Source organism: Megachile rotundata, chromosome 1 (genome assembly GCF_050947335.1).
Source record: "Megachile rotundata isolate GNS110a chromosome 1, iyMegRotu1, whole genome shotgun sequence".
In the NCBI taxonomy this organism is placed as follows: domain Eukaryota; kingdom Metazoa; phylum Arthropoda; class Insecta; order Hymenoptera; family Megachilidae; genus Megachile; species Megachile rotundata.
In genome coordinates, this window is record NC_134983.1 from 13,204,224 (window position 1) to 13,229,833 (window position 25,610).

The 25,610-nt window shown below is 34.9% G+C and overlaps 1 protein-coding gene across 1 annotated transcript in view; it reads left to right on the forward strand.

Annotated features, from left to right (window-relative positions):
- The first annotated feature begins 218 nt into the window (after window positions 1-218).
- Window positions 219-25,610, forward strand: part of tok (tolloid-like protein 1 tolkin) — a 72,676-nt gene continuing 47,284 nt past the window's right edge. The window contains exon 1 of the mRNA XM_003701284.3: window positions 219-1,088. Within this exon, the coding sequence (XP_003701332.2) occupies window positions 899-1,088 (190 nt within the window). The 5' untranslated portion in view covers window positions 219-898. The remainder of the gene's footprint in view (window positions 1,089-25,610) is intronic.

Here is a 25,610-nt window from a genome sequence, read left to right on the forward strand (position 1 = left end):
GATTTGCAGTCGACTATACCTGTACCTTATTAAATGAGCAAAGTTTACCCGAGAAGCTCGATCAAAGTTCGAAATAATAAGTTTACGACATTTCACACAGGGTCGAATAATTTTGTGCGCATTACGTGCAGGTTGGCAGGGTCGTTTTTTGGACGGTGGAGGATTGTTGAGGGTTCGGCGTTGTGCAAACCACGGAAGCTCGGTCAGTGTCTCGGCCACCCTCGTGGCGTGCAGGTTTGCGAGGGAGGAGACTGCTTGTTCCCGGCATCCCCTCTAGATATACATACATATCCCCCTCCTCCTTTATCCCTCTCTCGACTTAATGCCAGTACGAGCGCGCGCTTTCGAACGACGCGTCGTGTCGGCCGCGAGGGACGATCAGTCTGTTCTCCACGTTCTCCACGCAAGGACGATCGCCGCCGGCAATACCGTCCTCTAATCTGTCACACGAACTTTGACCGTGCTCCCAGCTGCCTTCCTCGCGATCTTTCTTATCTCCTCGATGACGTACGCGACACGATGTTCGTGAAGTTCCGAGATCGGCGTTTCATCGGATCTCAGTAACGACTACGTACGCGCCGCGTTCGGTACGCACTCCACCGAATCTCTCCCGTTCGCGCCAGAAAAAAATATATCAAGTTTTTTCGTTCGAAAACGATCCCAGATCGAATCGTTCCGTTGTTGTCCTCTACGAAATATTCGGAGATGTGATCGGTTTCCTTTTTCCCGCACGAAAACTACTTTCGAGTGGTGAAGTTCGTCGGTGAACGACAAAAGGGGTGAAAAAGAAAACAGTGGCAAATGCATCGGTGTAGACGGTAGTACGGTTGGTCTTTTATGGCCTAGGGTCAGAGAAGAGAGGCTCGTTGTCTTTTCAAGACCGATCGACGGTATCGAGATGAGACTGCTGTTGTTGCTTTCGATCTTTTGGCTGGCGTGCCGATACGCCGATTGCCGGGCGGTCCACGCCGATTCCACGGACAACGAGCTACGAACGAGCAGGCGTAGATTTACCGTGGAAGAGCTGATTAACACCAAGTTCCCTCACGGAATCAGCGGCGATCTGGATGTAGACGTTTGTAAAGCGGGTAAGCATTGTTTCTCTCGACACCAAACTTCAAACATGTTTAATTTAAAAAATAAATTGATGCACACATTAATTATTTAGTTCTACGATAATCAGCGTTGATTTCAAGAAAATCTCCTTAAAAAATTGTGCACTTTGTAAAAAGAAACTTGTGAACCGGCTTTGGTAGTTTCAGTGTTAATCCGAGCCGGCCGAAACAACCTGTTCGTGTTTTTGTCCGGGAAAAACTGTCTTAGTAATCTAATGGAATTTTTTTACGATAACTGCTGCTTCTTTTGCTCTACTTTTCTCTGATGTTTAATTAGTAAATTGAAAGGTTATACGAAAGTAGAGGAATAAAAATTATCCTTTGGTAATTATTGCTTCAATTTATTGTTACTGATTGTAACCCGTATAAAATAATTATAATATATTAATAAATTATTCCGGATTATGATCGGAGCTTTGAACAGTAATATTTGCATACCTGCTTGTGAAAGCCTGAGTTCGTTAATGTATAATGTAAAATGAAGATTTTGATAATTATTAAGTTTGGACATTTTTTGTATTCAATCTATTTATCTGGAGTAATGATATTTCAGTTTAATAACTTTATATCTTTGTTCTTTTTGTATCAATTCACTATAAATAGAGTTGATAACGAAATAAATGATTCAACGCTGTTCTTTTCAATTACGTTTCGACCACCGAATAAATATTATATTCCGTATAATCGCTTAAAATTAAAGTTTACTGCAGATTCGTCGAAATGATTGCGTCACTGTAAAAACTTTCGTAGTATTTGCAGTAGCGATTTAATTAGACCTTTGACAGAATAAAGGCGTCCATTAAATGATTGCATAATTCTCTTCTTTGTTTTTAACTTGATCCAAACGTTTTGGCAACATCTGTACGCGTTTATGATGAAAAGTGATCCAATTTTTGTTTCTGCTGCTGGAAAAGCCTTCGAGGATATAAAAGCTTTTCAAATCGCTGCTTCGCAGAAATTTATAATGGAGAAACTTTTTCTGCTTTCTTTAATATTCGGAAGATTGCTACAGCTGCAGTACTGAAAATCTTCCGTTTATTTTTATTGAATGATTAAATGTAGTAATCCAGGGATATGGAGATTTAAGAATTCAGGAATGGTGATGCAAGGATGGGGATATCTAGGGGTAGGATGATATAGGGATGGGAGTATTTAGGAGTACTAGATACATAGTAGATGTATAGGGATAGTGCAATGTAGGAATAGGAGGATCTGAGGATACAAAAATGTAGAGACATTGTAAGGATGAAGTATGTAAGGATATGTGATACTTGTAATTACGAATCTGCAAATGTAGTAATATGGAAATGTACAGATCTGGGAATGTAGAGATTTGAAGATGTAGAAATCTGGAGATGTAGAAGTATGAAAATGTAGAGATCTAGGAATGTAAGGACAAGAGGATATAAAGATCTAGAGATGTAGGTATCTGGAGGCATAAAGATCTAGAAATGTGAAGACCTGGAGATGTAGAAATCTGTTGATGTGGAGATCTGGAGACATAAAGATCTAGAAATGTATGAACCTGGTGATGTAGAGATCTGTTGATGTGGAGATCTGGAGACATCAAGATCTAGAAATGTATGAACCTGGAGATGTAGACATCTGGAGATACAGTGATCCAGAGACGTAGAGATTTGGGGATGTGGAGATCTTAGGATGTAAAAATCTAGAAATGCAGAAATCTTTGGATGTCGAGACTTGGGGATGTAGAAATCTGGAGATATAGTGACCTAGAGACGTAGAGATTTGGGAACGTAGAGAACTAGGGATGTAGAGATCTAAGGATGTGGAGATCTAGGGATATGGAGACCTGAGGATGTAGAGATCTAGGGGTATAGAGATCTGGAGATGTAGAAATCTAGGGATATAAAGATCTGAGAATGTAGAGATCTAGAAATATAGATACAGATAAAGATTGAAGGATGCAAAGATCTTGGGGGTCTTGGCATACAAAATATTTGGATCTATGAACCTGGATGTCTTAGGACATAAAAATGCCAGTATCGAACTTAGTATCCATTATGATCTAAATCTTGCAATGTAATAATCTAACTATCTAAAGATCTAGAAATGTCAATATCTAGATTAAAAATCTAAGGACAAAAAAATATGTTGATCCAGTGTTCCACAAATACAGTCATTCAGAAATGTACGAATATAATGATCCCCCGATTCAGAGACGCTGAAATTTCGAAATTGCCATATTTGTAGAACTATCAGCGCCTTTCATTGTCTACGTTTCAGGGAAGTTTAACACAAACGTTTAACGTTTCTCAAATGTATGATTCAAACGCAACAGAAAGCGTCGTTCTCGTATTCTGTACGCGCGCTTATGTAAAACACAGATCGACGCGTTTTGCTATGAAAATGGTAAAAACGTGCACCGTTATCGGTATTGTACCAGATAACGAAGAAATTTTCTTCTTTTTCCGTTAGTTTGCGTAATACGTGTTGCGAAATAGCCGGCAATAGAAGATACAATTACGGAGCAGCATCGTTGCGCTCGACACAAAATTTGCATGTTATTGCAAAATATTGTCCGAACACCGACAAACTGCGATTAAACACGCGTTACTCGAATGCTCGAATATATCGCGGGCTTTGTACTCCGCGAAAATCTGTATCTTGGGAGAACGTTTATCGAATTTCAATTAAAACGAACTCTCGCGAACAGACATAACTTTAAACCGCTCCGAATACTAAATCATCTTGCTGCGATTTAAAAAGATGTTATTTACGTCGTAACCTTTGTGTTGATGACACTCGAATATCCATCATAGTTAGACGATATAGTAGTACAATTATCGATGGTATCTTTATGAAGTAAAATACCATCACATAAATTTTGCAAGTATTTTTCATTGATAAATTGGTTTACCTGAGCATCAAAAAGAAAAGTGCTTTCACACGATATTATAAATTGCACAAATATTTAAATGTTTAGCAACTTCGAGCTTTTTCTGACAGTTTTAGCCCCTTTTTTGGATTTGATTTAATAAGGTTTGAGAAAAAATCGTAAAAGAGGTAGAATATTTCGAAAGGGAATATATTACGAAATGGAGGGAGAATATGTGAATGCGAATTTCAATAATTATTGAAACTCGTAATTTTTCTTTAAAATGGTACTGTTAATGTTATATACAGTTCTAATTATATATAATGATGTAGTTCAGCACTCAAAATTTACTTAAATTATTAAGGTCAAGTTAGAGCAAATTTTAACTAAATTTCGCATAAGGATTCGAAATCTAATTTGTCAGATAATGAACGTTCGATAAATGGTCATCTAGCTGTCCATTACCTGCTAAGTGTCCTAAAAAGTTCCTTTCATTAGCATTTCCTAAATAATAATTTAATTAAATCAAGCGAGTAATTGAATTTACAATGCTTCAATTATCCATTACGAAATATCTTAAAGGGAACACCCTGACTTTCAAGATTCGCATCGAATACCGCCATTATATTCCGCAATAGAAGGCCAGTATGAAAGTAAAAATTTGATCGAGTTGTCGGAGCGAATCAAAGACGATTCTATCGTTGGGCATTGATTCCGTTTCTTCAACGCGTACAGAGGATCGCATGAAAAGCCGACGCTCGAACGATCTTTGCCTAAGATACGACGCTCACAAATCGGTCTTATGCTTTCGAATTAACGAGAAGACGAAGGAAGCCACAGAAACCGAGGGACAAGCGAGATTGGCCAATCAAGAAGGAACGCGGCTCGGTAAGGGCCACTGACCATTATTGAAGGACCTCGTTCCTGCGGCGTCCGATAATCTTTCCTTCTCCAAGGACCTACGATACTCATTGTGCCTAACAGACGAAGTCGACACTCGAAGGGTCCAGCATCGTTCCATGCTTGCGGACAGAAAGAACCTTTTCGAGTGATTATCTTGGCCGTAGACCTTGCTACGAGCAGAACAGAATCGAAAAGAATGAAAAATGACGCGATGATCCTTTCGGACAGGGTGTTGGCCTCGCAGTTGGAAAAAAACGCGAACGGACGAATGAGAAATTCATCTTACTCCTGGTCTTGTTCGATGGGTCATTTATATTTCCCAGGATATACAGGGTGGCTCGGATAGAACCCCCACCGAAATCGATGCGAAAAAATAAGTGATAAATATACAGTATTTGATGTGCGGGATCTTTTCCGAGGAGATTGGATTTCAATAGTTTTTTACTGGAAGCTTGTTTAAAACGAGAAAAAAAGGATCGATATATATTCGATATAGTTTCTCAATAAGAAAATAAATAGTTAACGGATTGTTCATTTTTGTTGACTGTTTGTTAATTATTTGTTGTTTCTTATGTTTAACTTGCCCTATGATTAGTTTGTCATGTGCGTCGGTCAGAAGTAACTATTAACTATAATAGTATTAAAATCATTAAAGAAAAATGTTGTGACTATTTTATATTCAATAGTCTTTGACTATACAAATTATAATTAGATTTGAACTTCAAATTGAAATGTATTAAATATTCAAGTAAGATTTGTCGCATTTGAATCGGAAGTGTGTCACGAGCCTGGCTTGTTTAAATACTACGAAGGGTTAAGAATCTTGGGGTTTCAGAGAAAAATTGCGGTAATTAAATATTTTAAAATTTAGGAAAATATATATTATCAAATATCTTTAATGTTAAATTACCAAGTCTGGAAATTATCAAGTGCCCACATTATCAAATCTTTAAGTTACCAAGTTTTTAAGTGATTAAATGGTAGTGATTATATTACCAAGTTCCCTATTTCTATTTCTATCCAGACACTGAATGACAATATTTCTATGTTATCAACTCTCCAAATCATCAAATTTTTAAATGACCAAATTCTCAAATGGTGAAATCTCCAAAAGACCGAATTCTCATACTACAAAATCCTCAAATGACCAAATCCTCAAGGGATCAAATGTTCAAACGATCGAATCCACAAATGACTACATCCACAAATGACCAAATCCCAAAATTAGTAAATTTCTAAATGAACAAATCCCGACATAATCAAGTCCTCAAATAGCTAAATCCTCAAATGACCACATCTTCAGAAGACCGTATTCCTATATTACCAAATCTCCAAATAGCCAAATCCTTTAATAACCAAATGTTCAAATGACCAAATCTGTGAATTACTAAATTCCCAAATGATCAAGTCCTCAAATGACCAAATCTCCAAAAGACCGAATTCCCATATTATCAAATCGCTAATTGCCCGAATCCTCTAATGACCAAATGCTGAAATAACTGAATCCACAAATTGTCAAACCCCTGGATTACTAAATTCCCAAGTTATCAAATCTCAAAATGACCAAATCCTGAACTTACCTAATTTCCAAAAAACCGACTTCCCATATTATCTAATCCACAAATGACCAAATTCCTTAATAATCAAATACTCAAATGACGAAATCCACAAATGTCCCCCTCCAAATGACAAAATTCCCAAGTAACCAAATCCCAAAATTATCAAACCTCCAAATCAGAAAATCTCCAAACTACCATATTTCAATATAACCAAACCCACAAATTCCAAATTCCTAAATTCTCGATCGATACCTATCACCAACATAGCACTGTTTCCACAAGAAATCGATCGTGATACTAACTCAATATTGAAATAACTAATTCGCAAACGATACGAAGGACATTTTATTCCGAAAAAATAAAACGGCGCACCTCTTTCAGTTTACCGATAAATTTTGTCGATTAAACTCGACAGTAATCGATGCGCGATGAAACTTACGAATGCTTTCAATTCTCGCATAAAAGGACTTGATCGATGTCGGCCAATATCGACTCAACTTTCCCTTCCGTTTACACTTTGAAGAATTTTCACTAACAAGTGCTCCTCGAACGAAAGAAAGTGCTCTCCCCTATGAAAAAACTTTCGGCTAAGATTGGAATAGAATTTCCCCTTTTTGTCCCTCACGGTTCTTACAAGACCATTTCTTATAACTGATACCAATTTGCATACTTGCCCTGTTTTAGGTTGAGCCAAGTATAAAATAAAGTACGAAACAAAGTCCTCGTGTCGCGTTATAAAAGCTAAAAGGACACCCATAAACATCGCGTTAAATCTCGCGAATTTCACTGAAAAAATTTAACGAAGAGATGACAGCAAAATCGTCGTTGGAGTTCTTGAGACTCGAGGCAAAAATTCACATTATTTTTTAACGATATTAGATCACTAAAGACTAACGATAAACAGCGATGTTTCGTTGTGTTTGTATGTAGGACAATGTATGTAAAGATATGTTCATGTAGTAAACTGATAAAATATGTGGAAGTCATATATTCATGTCTTGAACTGGCGATATACAGAGGAAATATATATTCGTGTTCTAAACTGGCAAAATATGTAGAGGTTATGTATTCACGTTTTAAACTGGCCATATATGTAGAGGGAATGTATTAATATCCTACACTGGTAACGTATGTAAAAATATATTGATGACCTGAATGCAATGTTTGGAAATTTGGGAAATTGGGAATTTGAGAAATTGGAATTTGGGAATTTGAGAATTTAGGAATTTGGAATTTGGGAGATTTGGTATTCGGGAAATATAGAATCCGGGAAATTTCGAATTCGGAAAATTTATAATTCGGGAAATTTGGAATTTGGAAAATTTAGAATTCGGGAAATTTGGAATTTGGAAAATTTGAAATTTGGGAAGTTTGGTATTCGGGAAATTTGGAATTCAGAAAATTTGGAATTCGGGAAATTTGGAGTTTGGAAAATTTGGGATTTAGGAAATTTAGAATCCGGGAAATTTGGAATTCGGGAAATGTAGAAATCTGGAAATCTGGAAATTTAAAAATTTGGAAATTTGAAAATTTGGAAACTTAGAAATCTAGAAATTTAAAAATTTCGAACTTAAAAAATTTAGAAATCACAACCAACAAAATAACAAAAATGTTAAAGTATAAGTAGTGCCCAGAATAGCACCCCTTTGTCCAGCGCTAACGACAGCACTGTGTAACCGAAACTTCGAGCTTACAGCTTCGCAAAAAATGCATGAACTTCGACAAACTGGGGCAACTATCTGTGGTGTCTTCAAGAATCAAACTTCGCAACTATTTCTCCTGTTACCAAGGAAAATCGTAGTAGGCGTAGTTATAATATTCGATGAGTGGAATTTTCGTTGAGTTTTTTTCGTCAGAGACAAAAGGGTTGGCTATTGCTAATTGCTGCTCGTCGAGGGAGGGAGACAAACGATCGACGCTTTGCAAGTTCGTTCGACAAACCGGTGGATTACGAAAGAGAGCGAGAAAAGGGGCTTTGAATTATCTCTCTTTCACGGGAACTTTCAGCAATCTAGATTAAGATCAAACACCGACTACATAATACCTTGCAACTCGTTGTATAAAGATTACATTTGTTTCCATAAACGTTAATCAGTGAGTACTTTCGATTTATAGATTTTAATTCCCGTTTAATCTTCATTAACGTATTGTTTGACTTGTTGATATAGACAATTTTATCAGTGAAAGCAGAATGAACAATATATTTGTATTGTTAGATTGATTCTCGTCAGTCGCAATGACCATGTTATTACTTTTCAAATTTAATTTAGTTGAATAATGAACCCTTTAATAAGGGATGACAAGTTACATAATCATTCGAACGAAACGATAACCTCTTCATAATTCTTTTAATTTTAAAAGACGTATTTTTACATTCTCACAAATCAAAATAAAAAGAACAAGTCATTAGTAGAAAATAAGAAAGATATAGTTTATACTAAAAAATTATGTCCAAAAATAAATGAATCAATTTCGCAAAGGTAATTTTAAGAAAGCACAACAGAAAATATTTGAAACTGAAGGTAAAGAATTCATTTTGCTGAATGCAATTTGTTTTTCAGTTTCACGCACTCGGAGGAAACACAAAAGCATATTATATTCGCTGCAAAATGTACAAATAAATATTTACCTTTTTGTTCAAACATCATTGAACAAACATCGCCGAAAATTTAGTTCTCAAAATAGCTGTGCAACGGAAGCACGCAGAGCTGTTACGGACAAACCATAAACTGCATACAAGTTTATTTCTTTCCCTGAAAAATTTCTCTCGCGCGCTATTAACTGTTTTTTCGTCGTGTACACAGTTTAAAGTTCTTTGCAAGTATACAGTTTTATCAATCGGACCACATCGTCGATTATCTGTATCTTCTTTTTCTCAAAGATAGCAATTCATCGTTTTCGAGCAATATAATTACTCGTTTTTATTGACCGAGTACATCAATCACTGGAAACCATAAATTAATTACAGAAGCCAAGAAATAAAGAATAACACAGTGTATTACGACGTTCGCACTGCGACGATAATATTCATTGATTTTCAAGAACATAATCATCCGCAAGTTGAACGTACTTAATGTAAATAAGCGTGCAGCGACGATAATGCTGGAAGCCGGGTCGGCCGAGATAGAAAGGAATTTATTAAGTCGGGAACAGCGAGAACTTGCTAATAAATATTCCCGTAAGTGAAACAATTTATCCTCGTCCGATTTAAATAAAAAACGACGTCGTTCTCCGTTGGAAGACAACCCCCCAAGTCGACCGTCCATTCGCTTCTACGTTTCAGTTATCTCCCTTCAACGTCGATTTAGTTTCATAGAAAATTAATTTCGTAATGTGCTAGTATGTCTCAAACACGAATTTACCTTCACGAATATTAGCGATGGCAAGTTTTTCGTCTATTTTTCGTTATGGTTGTAACGTTGTACTCACATGGGTATGGGATTTTGAAAGTAGGTCGATAGATAAAAGCATGTGAAAGAGGTTAGGTCATTTTCAAATTTTTTTAGAGTAAAATTGCCGCGTTTTCTAATTCTCGAATGCTGGAATTTACAAATTTTCTCATTTCCATATAGAAATTCTTAACTTGTCTAGTTCACAAGTTGTCAAATCTGCAAAGTTCCACATTCTCAAATTTTCAAGTTCTCAAGTTTCCAAATTGTCAAATTATCAAATAGTCAAATAGTCAAATAGTCAAATAGTCAAATAGTCAAATAGTCAAATAGTCAAATAGTCAAATAGTCAAATAGTCAAATAGTCAAATAGTCAAATTGTCAAACTATCAAATTGTCAAATAGTCAAATAGTCAAATTGTCAAACTGCCACATTGTCAAATTGTCAAGTCTCCACATTCTTAAATTCCCAGCTTCCCAAATTCTCAAATCCCCAACTAATCCGAAAATCTCACACACAAAAGAAAATTCAGAAGCTACATCAAATTTCCTGAAATCAAACAACTTAAACACGAAACCTTTTTTATTTCTTTTTAATCCGCGTGCTTCTTTTTGCGTCGGGGTAAAAGTTACTCGAGAGTTTAACGCGGCGGGGAAAATAAAAATTTTCCCTGAGACGAGATGCAAAATTTCTCAAACGTGTTTCCGCAAATGACTGTACGACCGCAGAATTATTCCGCGAATTCCTCTGAATTTTTTCTTCTCATTAAGCTCTGCCGGCCATTACAGAGGCAATTATCGACGACTGACTTTTTCTCTATCTCGATTCGTTGGAACTTCCATGAAATTACCACTCGGGTCGAGAAACGGGAGATTTTATTTCCCCATATCGATCTTCTCCAAGGTTTTTTCATCCCTTGCCAGCCTTCCATAAAGGTTCCACGCCATTTTCTTCGATTCTCCGCCGCTGGTCCCGTGTAATTTCATTTTGAAAATCCGACGTTCGGACAGAAAGAAGGGAAGAAACTTCTTAGAAAGTGTTAACACGCCAGCCTCGATTATTAACGTGTTACCACTTATTATTCTTTCCCGCTCTATTAAAAATTTCCAAGCGAAATAATTTCGCACGCGTGACGATCTTCTTTGAATACGTTCACAACCAATTAATTCCATTTAATCAGGGAAATTTCTTTAAACTGCATACACGTTTTCGAGACCATTCGAATCTGTCCTGTTCATTTAATCAAATTCCACCTACCACAGCCAGATATCTCGACTTGTTCTACTAACCCTTTTACATATCCAAATACAGTCGTGACTGTACAATAACCCGAATCTGCAACGTAGCCAATAGATTTCATAATCAAATTGACTTCTCTTTGATATCGTTAACCCCTTGCCGTACAAAGGACTTCTGGATACGTCATTTATATCTTTACGTATTTTTTTAATTTTCTCTTTAATTGAAATACGGTAAATAATATTTTCGAAGGGTTAATTTGCACATTAAAGTTAACACGTTGACATAAATTTTAATAATATAATGAATATTTATATGAATATTAATAATAGTATTAATATTAATGACACGATATGTGATAAGTAAATTTGAAACGACTAAGTACCAGATATTAAATAATAATTTGTACGTATTTATAGATAGTGCACTTTGTGTCACATGTGCTAATAGTTACACTGAATGTAGAAATGTATTTTCCGCAAATGATTATGGAATTCATAAAACATCGGATAAATCGTTTCTCGTCACGGTTTCAGTTAGAGAATAATAATCGAATATAATCGCACCGTAATCGGACTGATGTAATCGTTAATTGTACAAGAAATTTATCACGGGTTTCCCTCGTTGTTGCTGAACAATTAAAAGCCTGGTTTCTCGTTTTCTCAACATGCTTATTACAAAATATGCAACGGGACTCCCAAGAGATCCGCTCTGAGCTCATTGGCCGGGTAAATGTTCGGGCAAATGACACCGAAACATTTTCTGCTATCTCTGCAACCCTAGGCGTGCCATATCTTCTCCATAAAAAACGTATCGTATCGGAACGAAACGACCACCATAAATCGCACGATCGATACCAGGGTAATTCTTATAATTGCAAAATCGAAAAGAACGATTTTTAACATTGTCTTCCCACGGATATCCCATTAACTTTTATGCTTTTTACTGCGATTGCTAACTCGGCTGATATCCACCGTTTTCAAGCTTCGTTCGATTTACCAACACGACTGGTATTAACTCCAAATAAACCAAGATGATAGCTTTGCCGATTTATAGGTTATGGTCACGATTTTATTAGTTTTACACTTTCACATTTTTATATTTTTTCAACTTTCAGAGGGTTTCTGAAAATTTATGAACCTTTGCATTTTCAAATTTTACCATTTTTATATTTTATGTCTTGACATTTTTTGATTCTCAAGTTCCAAATTTTTATTCTCTGAATTTTTCAGTTTTTCAATTTTTCAATTTTTCAATTTTTCAATTTTTCAATTTTTCAATTTTTCAATTTTGCAATTTTTCAATTTTGCAATTTTGCAATTTTTCAATTTTTTAGTTTTGTAATTCTTCAATTTTTCAATTTTTTCATTTTTCAATTCTTCAATTCTTCAATTTTTCAGTTCTTCAACTCCTCAATTTGTCATTTTCTCAACTTTATAAGTATTTGAAATTTTTTAATTCTCAAATTCCCAAAGTTTCAAATTTCTAACTCCAATTATAATTTCAAATTTACGTACCTCCCAAATCTTCAAGTTCTCCCATTTCCAAATTTCCAAATTTCTGCTTACCCCTCCAATCCCTAAATCCTCTAATTCCTAAAGTTTCCAATTTGCAAAAGCTCCATATCCCAATCTTCCACCCCAATAAAACCGGAATTTTGCTCAGCAGCGTTGAAATAAAATGAAAAAAAAACTGTGAAATTAATCAATTTGAAGATCGAAGGGAGGGAAAAGCAGGAAACGAACGAAACAGGGGCAAAAGGAAAAATCTGAAAGAGTAAGCCGCCGAGGCCTAGCCGCAATTGGGACATGAAAAGCAGGTTCCTCGAGCGTGCATCAATCGCGTGCACCGAGACGCATTATAGCGCACGCGAGTTCAACGATACTCGAGCGGTCAGTCTTTTCATCGGGCCGAGTCCAAAGCACGCAGAACGGTACCTCGTGCTTTTTGCTCGTTAGCGAGACGATCTTCGACTACCGCGAACAACGATAGATCTTACGTGAAGACGAGGATTTTCCAGATCGATCTTGTCTATTTCTTCCATCTCTCCCCATTACTGGATAGAATTCACGGCGTTGCAATTACGATCAAAACCGAATAATTTTAAACAATCTATGTCTTCTTTGCATTCGGAAGACTCACACCGTTCGGTTTAATACAACAGGTAGATGTAACTGATTATCAGAGAGGTTTGTAGTTATACGTGTTAGGTATGATCAGAGGAAATAGATAATAGTGGTGGTTAATAGACTTTGCACTCGAAAGACTTGTACCATTTCATTGAATATGACAACTTGGCAATAATTGGTTTTTGTAGTTGCACATGTGAAGTCCGATCAAAGTACACAGATAGGAGTAGCAATTAGATTTTGCACTCAAGAGGTCACACCATTCTGTTTATAAGACAATTTGACAGTACATAACTGATTTTTAACAAAATTTATACATATGATTTATAATTATACATGCATGTGCATAACATATGCATAATACATATACATGTATATTTGTAATTATACATGTGGTGTATTGTACAATCCTAGTGAAACAGACAATAGTATCAATTAATAGACTTTTATGTTAATACTGAGAATTACTCGCCATACACTGCATCACTATAATATAACGCGTTGCCACGTGTCACACCTCTCATATATCTACATATCGCAACACATACCCATTACACATTATACACATTACGTCGCAGCACGTTACGACCCGAAACTTACATATATCGCCGCTTTCACCAATTTCCTACTCTGCAGTTCCACATACATGACAACGTAACGAGAACCTACCATATCTGCACTTTACCTCCTATAAAATGCTTATTAACCTCCCGAACTTCGTAAGTTTCATGATCGTCCATTGTGGGTTCCTACATAGTTTTGGACAATTCTTGCGGCGCAAAAAGGTGGTCGTTGCACGAAACTGTCGTGAGATTGTATAAATATCGATTTTACAGAAGGAACACTTCGAGGGGGACCGGCTTCTCCGCACCACGGAAAAGGTAGAATTGAAAGCTGTACTTCGAGGGTTTCGCGTGTTTCATAGGATTTTATGGTACGCCGGTCTATCAGCTGTTTATTGTGGATTACGGCCGATTGCGACTATGTTTTAGCCGAGACGCTTTGTTTCAATGCTGGAAGATTCTGTTGTCGCTGATAACGATTAACTTGCAGAGTGACTAGGGATTCGTGATAAATGTATTTACGCAAAACGTTTTCCAGGTGTACGTTTGGAGATTAACTGTTGATTGATCGTTGCGACGCTTAAACTCGTTAGAACTTGTAATACTTGAACCTACTAAATCTTGTAATGCCTGAACACGCTAGAACTTGTAATGCTTGAACCAGCTAGAACTTGTAATACTTGCATTCGTTTCACCAAACCAAATTATAGCACGTATGTTCACTTATACTTTAATGTTTCAACCCTTAATTTAGATCCTCTTCTGAAGATGTAGATTAATGTATAATGTAGAGTATACATAGAAGGGTATCATAAATTAGGTTAGATCAGTAGAAACTTAATCTCAATTAAATTTAACTTTACTAGAATTAGTAGGAATTCCCTTTTCTATTAATGTAAGATATCATCTGAAAACTAATGAATATCTGAGAAGATGTAGTCTGAATCCAATTACAAGTATTAACCTAAGAATCATCGAATTTCAGTATTAAAGAGAATTACAAGACCAAGAATGTATTCAATTTAAAAATAGCCATTTACTAATTTCGAAAATGAGGTTTCTTGCGACACTTGCAATGATATTTCTCGAGCGCCTCTTCTAAATTTCCGTATTCATCGTAAGACGTCTACGTCAGCTTTTGATATATCCGATTTCTTCATGAACCCTACTTTGAAATTTCTTGCAACCGGTAGAATATCACCGCTTCGTATCAACGTTATTCATGTTAAGGGTACGTAAAAATTATCTTGCAATTAATAGGACGCTTCAAGCACGAACTTCCGTCTGACTTTTGCGCGAGGTTTCTTCGCGTAGGTAGAAAGAATTCTTCGTTCTTCAGAGGGAGGGTTTTTTTCAACGAAGCTGAGCCGGTTATGACGGTCATTACGCGATGAATTTTAATGCATTTCAGCGTTCTCGACATTTCCTATGCCAGCTTGAAAGTTCCGCGAACTGCCCCTAACGGATGGACGTGCTCTTTTTCCCACCCTCGTACCTCGCGTCCCATTCACTCTTTTCACTTTGTTTTTTTCGTAAAACTTTTATCTCCGCAAAACATGCGGTCAGGTTTTTCAACTCCTCTCGTTCCTCGTTTCCCGACGCTTCGCTCTTACGCCTCTGTTGCATTGTTACCCCGTAAATTGACTGGCCAGTGCGTTAATTCTTGTCCTCGCTCTGATGCGAGAATATCGTGATCGAACGACGTTCGTGCGATGCACGTGCCGTTCCTGTACTTTGTAACTCGTGCTCGGGACAAGTTTCAATTTTCATTCATCTGCATGTAATCGGTGCTTCATTATGCTCTCGAATATGGAAGAGAAAGGAAACTATGGGGTAAGCTTTCATATTCTCTTATTTGTAATAGCTTTTTTACATGGAGACTACATTTTATACTCTATATTGCCTTCATACGGAAAGTTTTCGTATGTAGTTTGATGTTGTAATCTGGGGTGGGTAATTGCTTCTGCAAAGGTTAAAGTTCTATTTATAAATTTTCTATTTTGACATATTCTTGATTTTTTGAAGGTCCTTTTCAAATTTTTTAGTTTGCAATTTTATACGTTTTAAAATTCTAAGTGCTTCAATTTTTAAATTCTCAAACCCCAAATTTCGAAAACCCAAATCGCCAACCCCCAAATTTCCAAGTTCCCAACTACTTAACTCGTTAAATATTCCAAGCAAATAGCGTCCCTTACTTCGTACACAAGTCATGAAATTTTAATTCGAAATGAATTTATGAGATTCGTAATTAAACGTTTATAAAAGTATGCCTTTGTAACGGATTATTTCAGTGGCGTTTCGTTTGTTTAAAAGCAGTCGAATAGTTTGAATAGCTTTGCACGATGCTGCGACAGTCGTTTTAAACGTCCTGGATCGAGCATCCACGGAACGATAGCGACGAAAGAAATGAATGTACATTCCGATATGCATTGCTGACTTGTCGAAATTGTGCGGGAACTGAACGTACGAATGGAAACTAACGATGCTCGTCATTCTCGCGAGAAATGTTTCAAAGTTCCCGACGATACGGGTGTGACATCGCTATAAATTCTGCACTGAGCCAAGATAAAGCTTGTTCTTTGGTGTTCGCCTGCATAATTTATTCGTTACTTCGCTGGAAATCGCGTATATATTTTGAAAACACGGATAAAGTTTCTATTATATTTCCATCGTGCTGTCTACTGATATGGTGAATTGATCAACAACCTTTCGGATTACTGTATCTTACAAAACGCGGGATACTGAATCGCTTTTTTGTGTAAAGAGATGATTTTTATTCATTTTTGCAGCTAATTGATTTGTTGGCATTCGGAAATTTTTAGATGAGCAGTTTTTGTGAGAATGTTAATTCTTTAGACACACAAAGTTACAGGTAACACCTTGTATATCGAAATTCAGCATTCTGAAATATGAATTCGACATTTTCAAATATAAATACATTTTCTGTACAGAAATATGAACATACAGAAGCGCCGACCTAAATTACTACTCATTTAATCAGAAATTTAAATCGTAAATTATGGAGTGCACGGATTATGTCCATCAACCCGTGTATGTTAAATATGGAATTAAAAACACAGCAATAAATTCAAAAGTTGAATTACAAACGAGAGTAAAAAAGGACATTCTATTTTTTCAGAGTATGTAAAAAAAATTGCTGTGTCCAACGATTACATGAGTTTATTAAACAAAAAAGGTTTGAAATATACATAAAAATTTTTTTACATTTCATATACAAGTGCTTTATTTTTCATAAAATGTCCGAACGTGAAAATATAACTTGTACAAGATGTGTTACATCGCGATTTTACAATTGAAAAGAAATTTATTTCATATTTTGGATCTATAGTAAATAATTTATGTTTCTGTAGAATAAGTATGATAAATCATCCCTTTACAGTAACAAATACAGAAGTACTGTTCGAATATTAACGCGAGTGTATGTGTACATTGATATAAATAATAAAGCAGATGTAATATCACACCTCGTGGAAGTTACGTGTCGCCTGGTATTCCGATACGTCCGCGCAATCACGCTATTACGCGGACAAAAATACGTATCTTGCACTCAGAGCTCGCTTCTCGAGAGGTGGCACCCCAACCGGAAAGGAATTCCACGTGTCACGAGAGAACACCTTTCGTTTCGCGAGACGATTCTGAAAATCGAACATCGTTCGTCTTGATTTACACCGGTCACGGTGCACGCTCGAAAACGTTGCTCGGCCGCCAACCGGAATCGGCTCGCTGTAACTCGCGACTGACATCCGGATCTCTTAAAGTTGCGTGAAATTCCGATTCCCTAGCTGCAACTACGACATTTTCAGTATTCCGGTCGTTTTTGGTCTATTTCATCCTTCAGGACTCGCATCATTTTTATTTTTTGACGGGAGATGTTCATAAATCGTTAAAGTTCGCTTAGGGAATCGGAAATAATTTTCAGCTTTGATTAGTTCATTTTATTTCTATTGCATTTGTATTAGATTTATATCTGTATTAGTTTCAATGTACATTGTATACATTATATTTTTATATTACACTTATTATATTTATATTAGGCTCTTTACATCTGTATTCACTATACATTGCATTTTTATTGGATTCATTATATTTGCATTACATTCAGTATACACTGTATTTATTATAGTATACACTATATTTCCGTAACATTCATCACATTTGTATTAGTAATATGTATATTTTATCATACGTGTATACCTCGTAAAAGTGACTTAAATCTTACTACACGAAACATAACCTCTAAGGAATAATTCATTTTCAAGCTTCAAATTGTTCCCACTCTACAACATCATAATATAATACCTTCTGATTAGTAAAAAATTTGGTCTTAGATTTAACACCTTCAAACCCGATTATATTTTATTACCTGTTTCAAACGAACGACCCACTGCATTTGTTACTCTTGGATCTGAACATGTCAAGGTTTAACAGATTGCAACTCTTGATATTGTTATCAATGTATTGTTAGAAAATACGTCTTTCAAATAAGTAATAATGTAAAATCATTCGAGTAATCTTTAGATGAGTCTCATTTACTTTATTACTATGTCATCCTCTTTTAGACATGCAATTTTTAAAAAGTATAGTTATACGCCTCATTCAAAGCTACATATGAATGATACATTTCTCACATTTATAATAATGAAATTATATGATATTTACAAATATATAATATATTTTGTATTTTCAATTATATAATTTATTTTATGTTAATAATTGTATAATGTACTTTATATTAACAGTTATATAATTCAATCCTATATAACAAAATTTGCATTGGTAGAAAATCTCGAACGAAAGAGATTAAACTACAGGATTGAATGTAGAGAGGAAAGGTGATAATACTAATAGTACAGTGATTTATACTGTCTGTGGTTTCGGGTGGAGACAATTTCAAGAATATTACATGAATGTATTGTGTCGAATAATAATGTTCAGATTTTAATGGCATTTGCAAATGCTTCCTGTCCTGCGGAGCTTTAGATTCGATTTAGAGAGAAGCACAGCTAGGTTATAATGATTTATAGAGGGTTAGCGGTTTAGGTTCATGGGTCGTTGACAGTGTACTTGCTCACTATAGTGCCGTTTGATTAAATCCGACTGTTCATCGCAATGCATTCTCTATGCAGTTATAATAGAAACTGTATAATGTAACTCGGTGCGAGAAGTAATTAATGGTTAATAATTATTGATCGAGTAATTACAGAAGATTGATGGTTTATTAATTCAATCACTTTCAACACTTTTCCTGCTTAGGTGCTTCAAATTTCCCGTAAAAATTTCCCTTTTTCGTAGAACACGAAAGAACGCGTGCAATGATTGGTCTTGAACAATGGAGGTTATTGTAATTACTCGCTCAATTATGGCTACGATCTTAGAAAGCGTGGAAGTTTGCAGCTTTCTGAATCACAACCATGTGACCAAATTCAAATTCCTTTTAAGGTTAGAAAATGATCAGGTTTCTTTCTTCAAATAAGAGGTTAGATAGATTTTACTTGAAATAACAAATCATTTCAAAAATTTTTATTTTGCAACATAAGTTTAACTGAAATAAATTATTTTCAAATTTCATGTTACTTCACTCAAATAAAATAATGAATAATTTGACACGAAAGGTTACTGAATCAATTTAATTATTAAACTTGAACATGACAGTTAACTGTCCGAATATAACGATGTAGAATGAAACAGAATTTATTTCGTTTAAAATTCCAATAACGAAATAATTAAAAAAAATTATCTGGTCTTACACCAACATACAATTGTAGTCCAAATGATATATGCTTATTTTTATAATTTATTTGCATAATGTTCAAATTAATAATTATATTTTATTTTTATGGATATAAAGAATGAGTCTATTAGCGAGCTTACATTTAAATATTTACACATTTCTTTTCATACTTCAGCGGCGATTTAAAAGTAAATTGACCGATATCAAAGAAATTTCAACGATACAGAGTACAGAGGTTCGAGCGTACACGAATTTCTCGTCGATGTTATCACGTGTTATCGCCTTTTTTTACTGTCGGCAATCGGAACGATAAAAAGTCGATAAAATGCGCGGGAAGAGTCACGAACAAACGATCTCGCGTTCCAGTATAGTGGCAGATCGTTTAAACGAGTAATTAATTGAAATTCGTAGGAGAAACAGTACGTACGCTCGATTCGAGTTCAATTTCTTTCGTACGATCGCCATTGTTTATTTTCGATGTATCTCTTAATGAAGTGTTGTTAATAAAGGGGCAGAACGAGAGGTCGAAAAGGCAGATCAAACGTTTCTCTGGTACACGAACGAAACAGGGATAACGAGATATGAAGAGAGAGAGAAGGAGAGAAATAACAACGAGGACGATTCTCTCGTGACACGATGCGGCGTTTACCGCTAACGAGCGCGCTAATTGGCATAAACGAAGCCGCGCCCGCGGGAATGTAATCAAGTAATGCAATTAACAGTGTCGCCTAGTTCCTGAATGTTTTTCTCCCTCAACTTCGCGATCCTCCAAGTCGACTCACAGAATCGATGCGATTTCTTACAAATTTCCCAATCGCTCGATTACGTGTTTACTGGGGAAACCGATATTTGACCCGTGTGTCATGCAGAGTTATTGATTGATCAATCGATATGCACAATTTTAATTATTCGACGCATTCGTCAATACGATGATCGATTTAGTAATGGAAATAGGAGGATAAAATTAGAATTATTCTTGTAGATTAATGTTGTAATGTGAAATAATGATGGAACTATTGTATTAATAAATATTTTTAATCTTTTTAGTCATTTATTTTATCTTGATGTGATTTAGTATTGAAGTTTTAGGGTTGGAGTTTTAGCGACTTAGTATTGGATTTTTGAGGAGTACCAAATTTGAAGTAAATTTGTAAATTCAAGAATTTAGAGTTTTAGGAATTTGGCAGTTCCAAGTTTGCAAATTATCAAGTTATACTTTCATTACACTTGCAAATGTTTGCACTTAAACAATTTTAGAAATATATGGTGCAAATGTAGAAATATCAAATTTTTAAATTTACAAATAAAATACTTGATATTCTAGAGTTATAAGAATTCTCTGTTTTCAAATTTTCAAATTCTTAAGTCTCTTTACTTCCAAATTGTCAACTTTGGAAATGTATAAATTTAAAAATAAAAATTTACAAATGTGAGAAATAGAGAAGTAGAGAAATACAGAAATACAGAAATACAAAAATACAGAACTACATTAATACAAAAATACAAAAATATACAAACTATAAACTGACAAATGTAGAAATGTAAAAAACTAGGAGTAAAGCTTCGAATTTTGAAATTTCCAAATGGCGACCAATCCGTAGCGATGGTTCATGATTTGACATTGCAGTCGCGCGCGATCATTAGTCACAGCTGCGCATATCGAAATTGTACTACATTTGACAAAGAATTTTGCGTTGACAGTTGGGCATGCGACTAGTCGCCAATGGTAATAAGCCCAAAACGTGACGAAAACTGATAAACAGTATACAGCTATATCTATAACTACTAGTATACATTAAATTTATTTTATGCAAAGTACTTTATGAGTACATACTTCACATTACTAAAAACTTCGTATGTTTGTTCAAATTACACATAATTATAATTTACTCGTGTACATAAATATTCTATGATTTTTTACGCAAACGCAACTCGTAAAATTTAATGAAACCCTATGTATCAATAATAAATACGTGCAATAATTCATTCAAGATCTTAACCCAAGCTATAATATTACTAACGATTAAAACTTCATTATATGCATATTTTCTGTCATTCATAGCGTGCGAAAAATTGGAACACTTTCTATAATTTCATGGCTGCAGTGAGATTACGAAAGCGAGTAGCGGTAAAAACGTTTTAGGAAGCTAATAATAATATCTGTAAGTGTCAAAGTGATAACCGACGTTTGTTCGGAGATAAATTGTTTCTGGAAAAGCAACGATTACGTGTTTTCACGATAACTTCGAATAAAGCGTGGCTAAATTTAGCTGAACTTAAACTGAACATTTTCTATTCCTTCTTTCCATCATTTTCTTTTTATAATATAGCTTGAACTAATTTCACCATCACAGTGAAAACTATCGTGCGTACATAATCGGGCACGCTATATTTGTAATTATTCAAAGCACGATCGTTTCATTTTTCAATTTAAGCATTCCGCTTGCTACTTTGCGAAATTAACACGGTAAATATTGCAGTGAAAATGGAGGTAGCATGGCACGTAACGAATATAATTACTCAAAATACGATCGTTCCATTTTCGTATTTAAATTTTTTAGTTACTGGTTCGTGAAATTAGTGCCGTCGGCTATCGTTGTATTGATACATGATGCTTAATGGTTATATGTATATGGTATGTATAACACATAGGTACATGGTTATATGTACCTATGTGTTTTGCAATTTTGTTATGGTGTTCTGAAATCCGAAAATTCAATGAATTGAATTATGGATTAAAAAGTTCGAAAACTCTAAAATTCCCAAATTACCAAATTTCAATTTCTCAGAATTCCAAATTTCCCAAATTTCAAAATTACCGAATTCCAAATTTCCCAACTTCCAAATTTCTCGAATTCCAAATTTCCCGAATTCTAAATTTCACAAATACCAAATTTCTCAAATTCCAAATTTTCCGAATTCTAAATTTCCCGAATTCCAATTTTCCCGAATTCTAAATTTCCCAAATACCAAATTTCTCAAATTCTAAATTTACCAAATTCCAAATTTTCCGAATTCTAAATTTCCCGAATTCCAAATTTCCCGTATTCCAAATTTCCCGAATTCCAATTTTCCCGAATTCCAAATTTCCCGAATTCTAAATTTCCCAAATACCAAATTTCCCAAATACCAAATTTCTCAAATTCCAAATTTCCCAAATTCCAAATTTCCCGAATTCCAAATTTCCCGAATATCAAATTTGCCAATTTACCATGTTCCCAAATCCCCAAATGTCCAATTCTGCAAGTCTTCAGATTTCCAAGTTCCCAAATTCCCAAATCCTCAAATTTCAAACTTCCAAATTTCCAAACTTCCCAAATTCCTAAGACCTGAAATTTCCAAATCCCCAAATCTTAAAATCCTAAAATTCTCAAATCTCAGAACTATCGTCGTTAAAAGTACATTGACACACAAACTCTCTCACGATCGTATCACATGAAGATCCACGAAGACTACCGAAGTCAATACCCCGAGTGATACAGCAACATAGTACATACAGCAGTACAGTACAACATCGTCATTTCGTGGCAATATATCAAGAATCTACTGTACCTATAATATTCATACAATTCATAATTTTGTTTAACATCCTCCCTATCGAATTATTCGCTCATATCTTATGTTAACTACTTTTAAACATAGTGACCACTACCGATGATCTTTGCGGTAGCCAACCGCGACAAAGATTAAGGTTTGTACAACGTCCGCGACGATTGCTTGTACGGATTGATTAATTAAGACACTTGGAGAGAAGGAAAAGACACGACAGAGGGAAATTACCGTAGAAAGATTACGTCAGTATGACGTATTTCTCGCAAGAATTTCTCACAGAAGCAGAGCGTTTCATGAACAACGATAAACACGACCCTTTACCAGAATAATCGACTCGTTTAAGCATACGTAGATATTATCACGATACAGCTAAGTACACCAAACATCAGAAGCTCGTGTCATTTCCACTTTCTTTGACGCCGAACTCGATGTTATTTGTTTGTACCGACGAGAGTTCTTTGAATATTAATTGTTGGTAACCAATGATTTACACATTTTAAATAAATATTCTTCGTTCTTGGTATAATTTTATTACGTCACTTCAATCACGGATCTTTTCACATACAACAGAAATGATATTAATTAAACATATATCCCTTTGACAAGTCTCGTGGCGCACTCGTAATCAATTTTACACAAATTTTGAATACGCTTCAATTTGGAGTTCCAGTTATAGTTTGCATAGTCAACAATTATATAATGCCAAGTTGACATAAGGTTTGTTTGCTGTTTTAATATTGTAGCTGTGACTAGTTCTGACTCGCCTGATAAATCATACTGCAAGGGATTAGATTTATACAAATTTTGGCGAAAGTCATCTGTGATACGAATTTTAATTTTATTCTTTTGCCCAGTTCTTCTTCAATATGATATTCATTATTATTTCATTCTTTGTTCTATTTCTTTTTTTCTCTCTCTTAACCCTTCACTTGGCTCGTTATAATGAGATACACTTAGGACTGTTAACAATAGTAACATGTCAAGGGTTGTAGCGAGCCTGTACGCTAAGGTCAGCATTCTTCAAGTTTCTAAGAACATAATTAAGTGACGAGGAAATTAATGAACTTCAATTAAAGCATTTTTCCAAGGAAACAATACGCCAATTGTCATTGTTTTCTGTCTGTTTCAGACGAATCGACGCGAGATTACAATTAACACCTGATCGTTCATTATAGAAGTTAATACCTAACTAAATATTAATTATATAGTAGTTCAGCTATTGATAATATAGTGTTATTATTTACAGTAATATATTTAGCAATAAAGTATTTAATATTTAGTCAGGAATAATGAGATTGTTAAAATTTGTGATGGAAGTTACATCATTATTGAGTAGGATTTATGTAATAGTTTAATCAACAAAAATTGACGAAATATCATATTTAATTAATATAGAAATCTTCATAAAATATCACGAGAAATGTTAACAATATTAACGCTCATAATAAGAATCAACGCCTCATTATTAGGCAGAAATTATAATTCTAAGTTGACTAATAATATTTGATGAAATATCAAATATTTAATTTAATCAACAAATTATAAAAATCAATCTTCATATGAAATCTTAAGAAATACTACAATATTAAAATTTATAATGGGAATAAATACTTCATTATTGAGCAGGAATTATACAGATCTTTAATAGTCAACAATATTTAAGTATTAAGTACTTGATTTAATCAGAAAATTACAGTCAAAATTACTTACGGAGTCTTGAAAAATAGCAAAAACATTAAAATGACGTATTAGTTAACTTGACACTTCTTTCTCGACACGTGTAATTATATAAATTAATCAGGTATAAAATTAATCAATAATTGTTTAAAAGGTTCTAAAATAAGTAATCTCAGTATCGAAATTAGATTCATTTCGTGCCATCAACGGAGCCAAGTTCAAAGCGACTAAAGTGGCTCGAAAAGGGTGGGGTATATGAAAAGTGAGTGGTATATCGATTCATCTGGCAATAATTTGATTAAAAAAAAGTGAAAGATGATGGTATCCGATGCGCCTCCGAGTCAGTGAAATAAAGCTGTGGACTTCAAAAGAAATGGAATCCTTTAAAGAAACTCACAATATTAGGTTAAATATCATATGTAACATTGACGAAAGATAGAAGAGGAAATGTGAAGTACTTAGCTTTTGACTTAGGTAGTGTAACCATTACTTGATTCCGAAAAAATACACTTTATTTAATTACATGTTCAAAATGTATGCCGCCTTTCATCATGTAATATTCCGGTCTTTTACTTCACATTTCCTCTTCTGTAAATCGAGTAATATGTTAATAAAAATATCATGTAACATGTGTTTTGAATTCGTCTCGACGTCCTCTAAAGCTACAAATAAAAAAAATGTATGTTCCTATTTAAAAAACCCAAGGTGACCTTGACTTTGCCAAGAGAACAAACTGTTTTCAAAATTTGCTTTACTAATATCTATTACGCACTTCATACCCTGCAAATATTGTTCTAAACTTTTTTTCGTCAGGTGGCTATAAGTGGGAGAAAAATCGTGACTAGCGTTACAGGTAACCCCCTTGTATGTGTATGGAATCTAAGTGCCATCT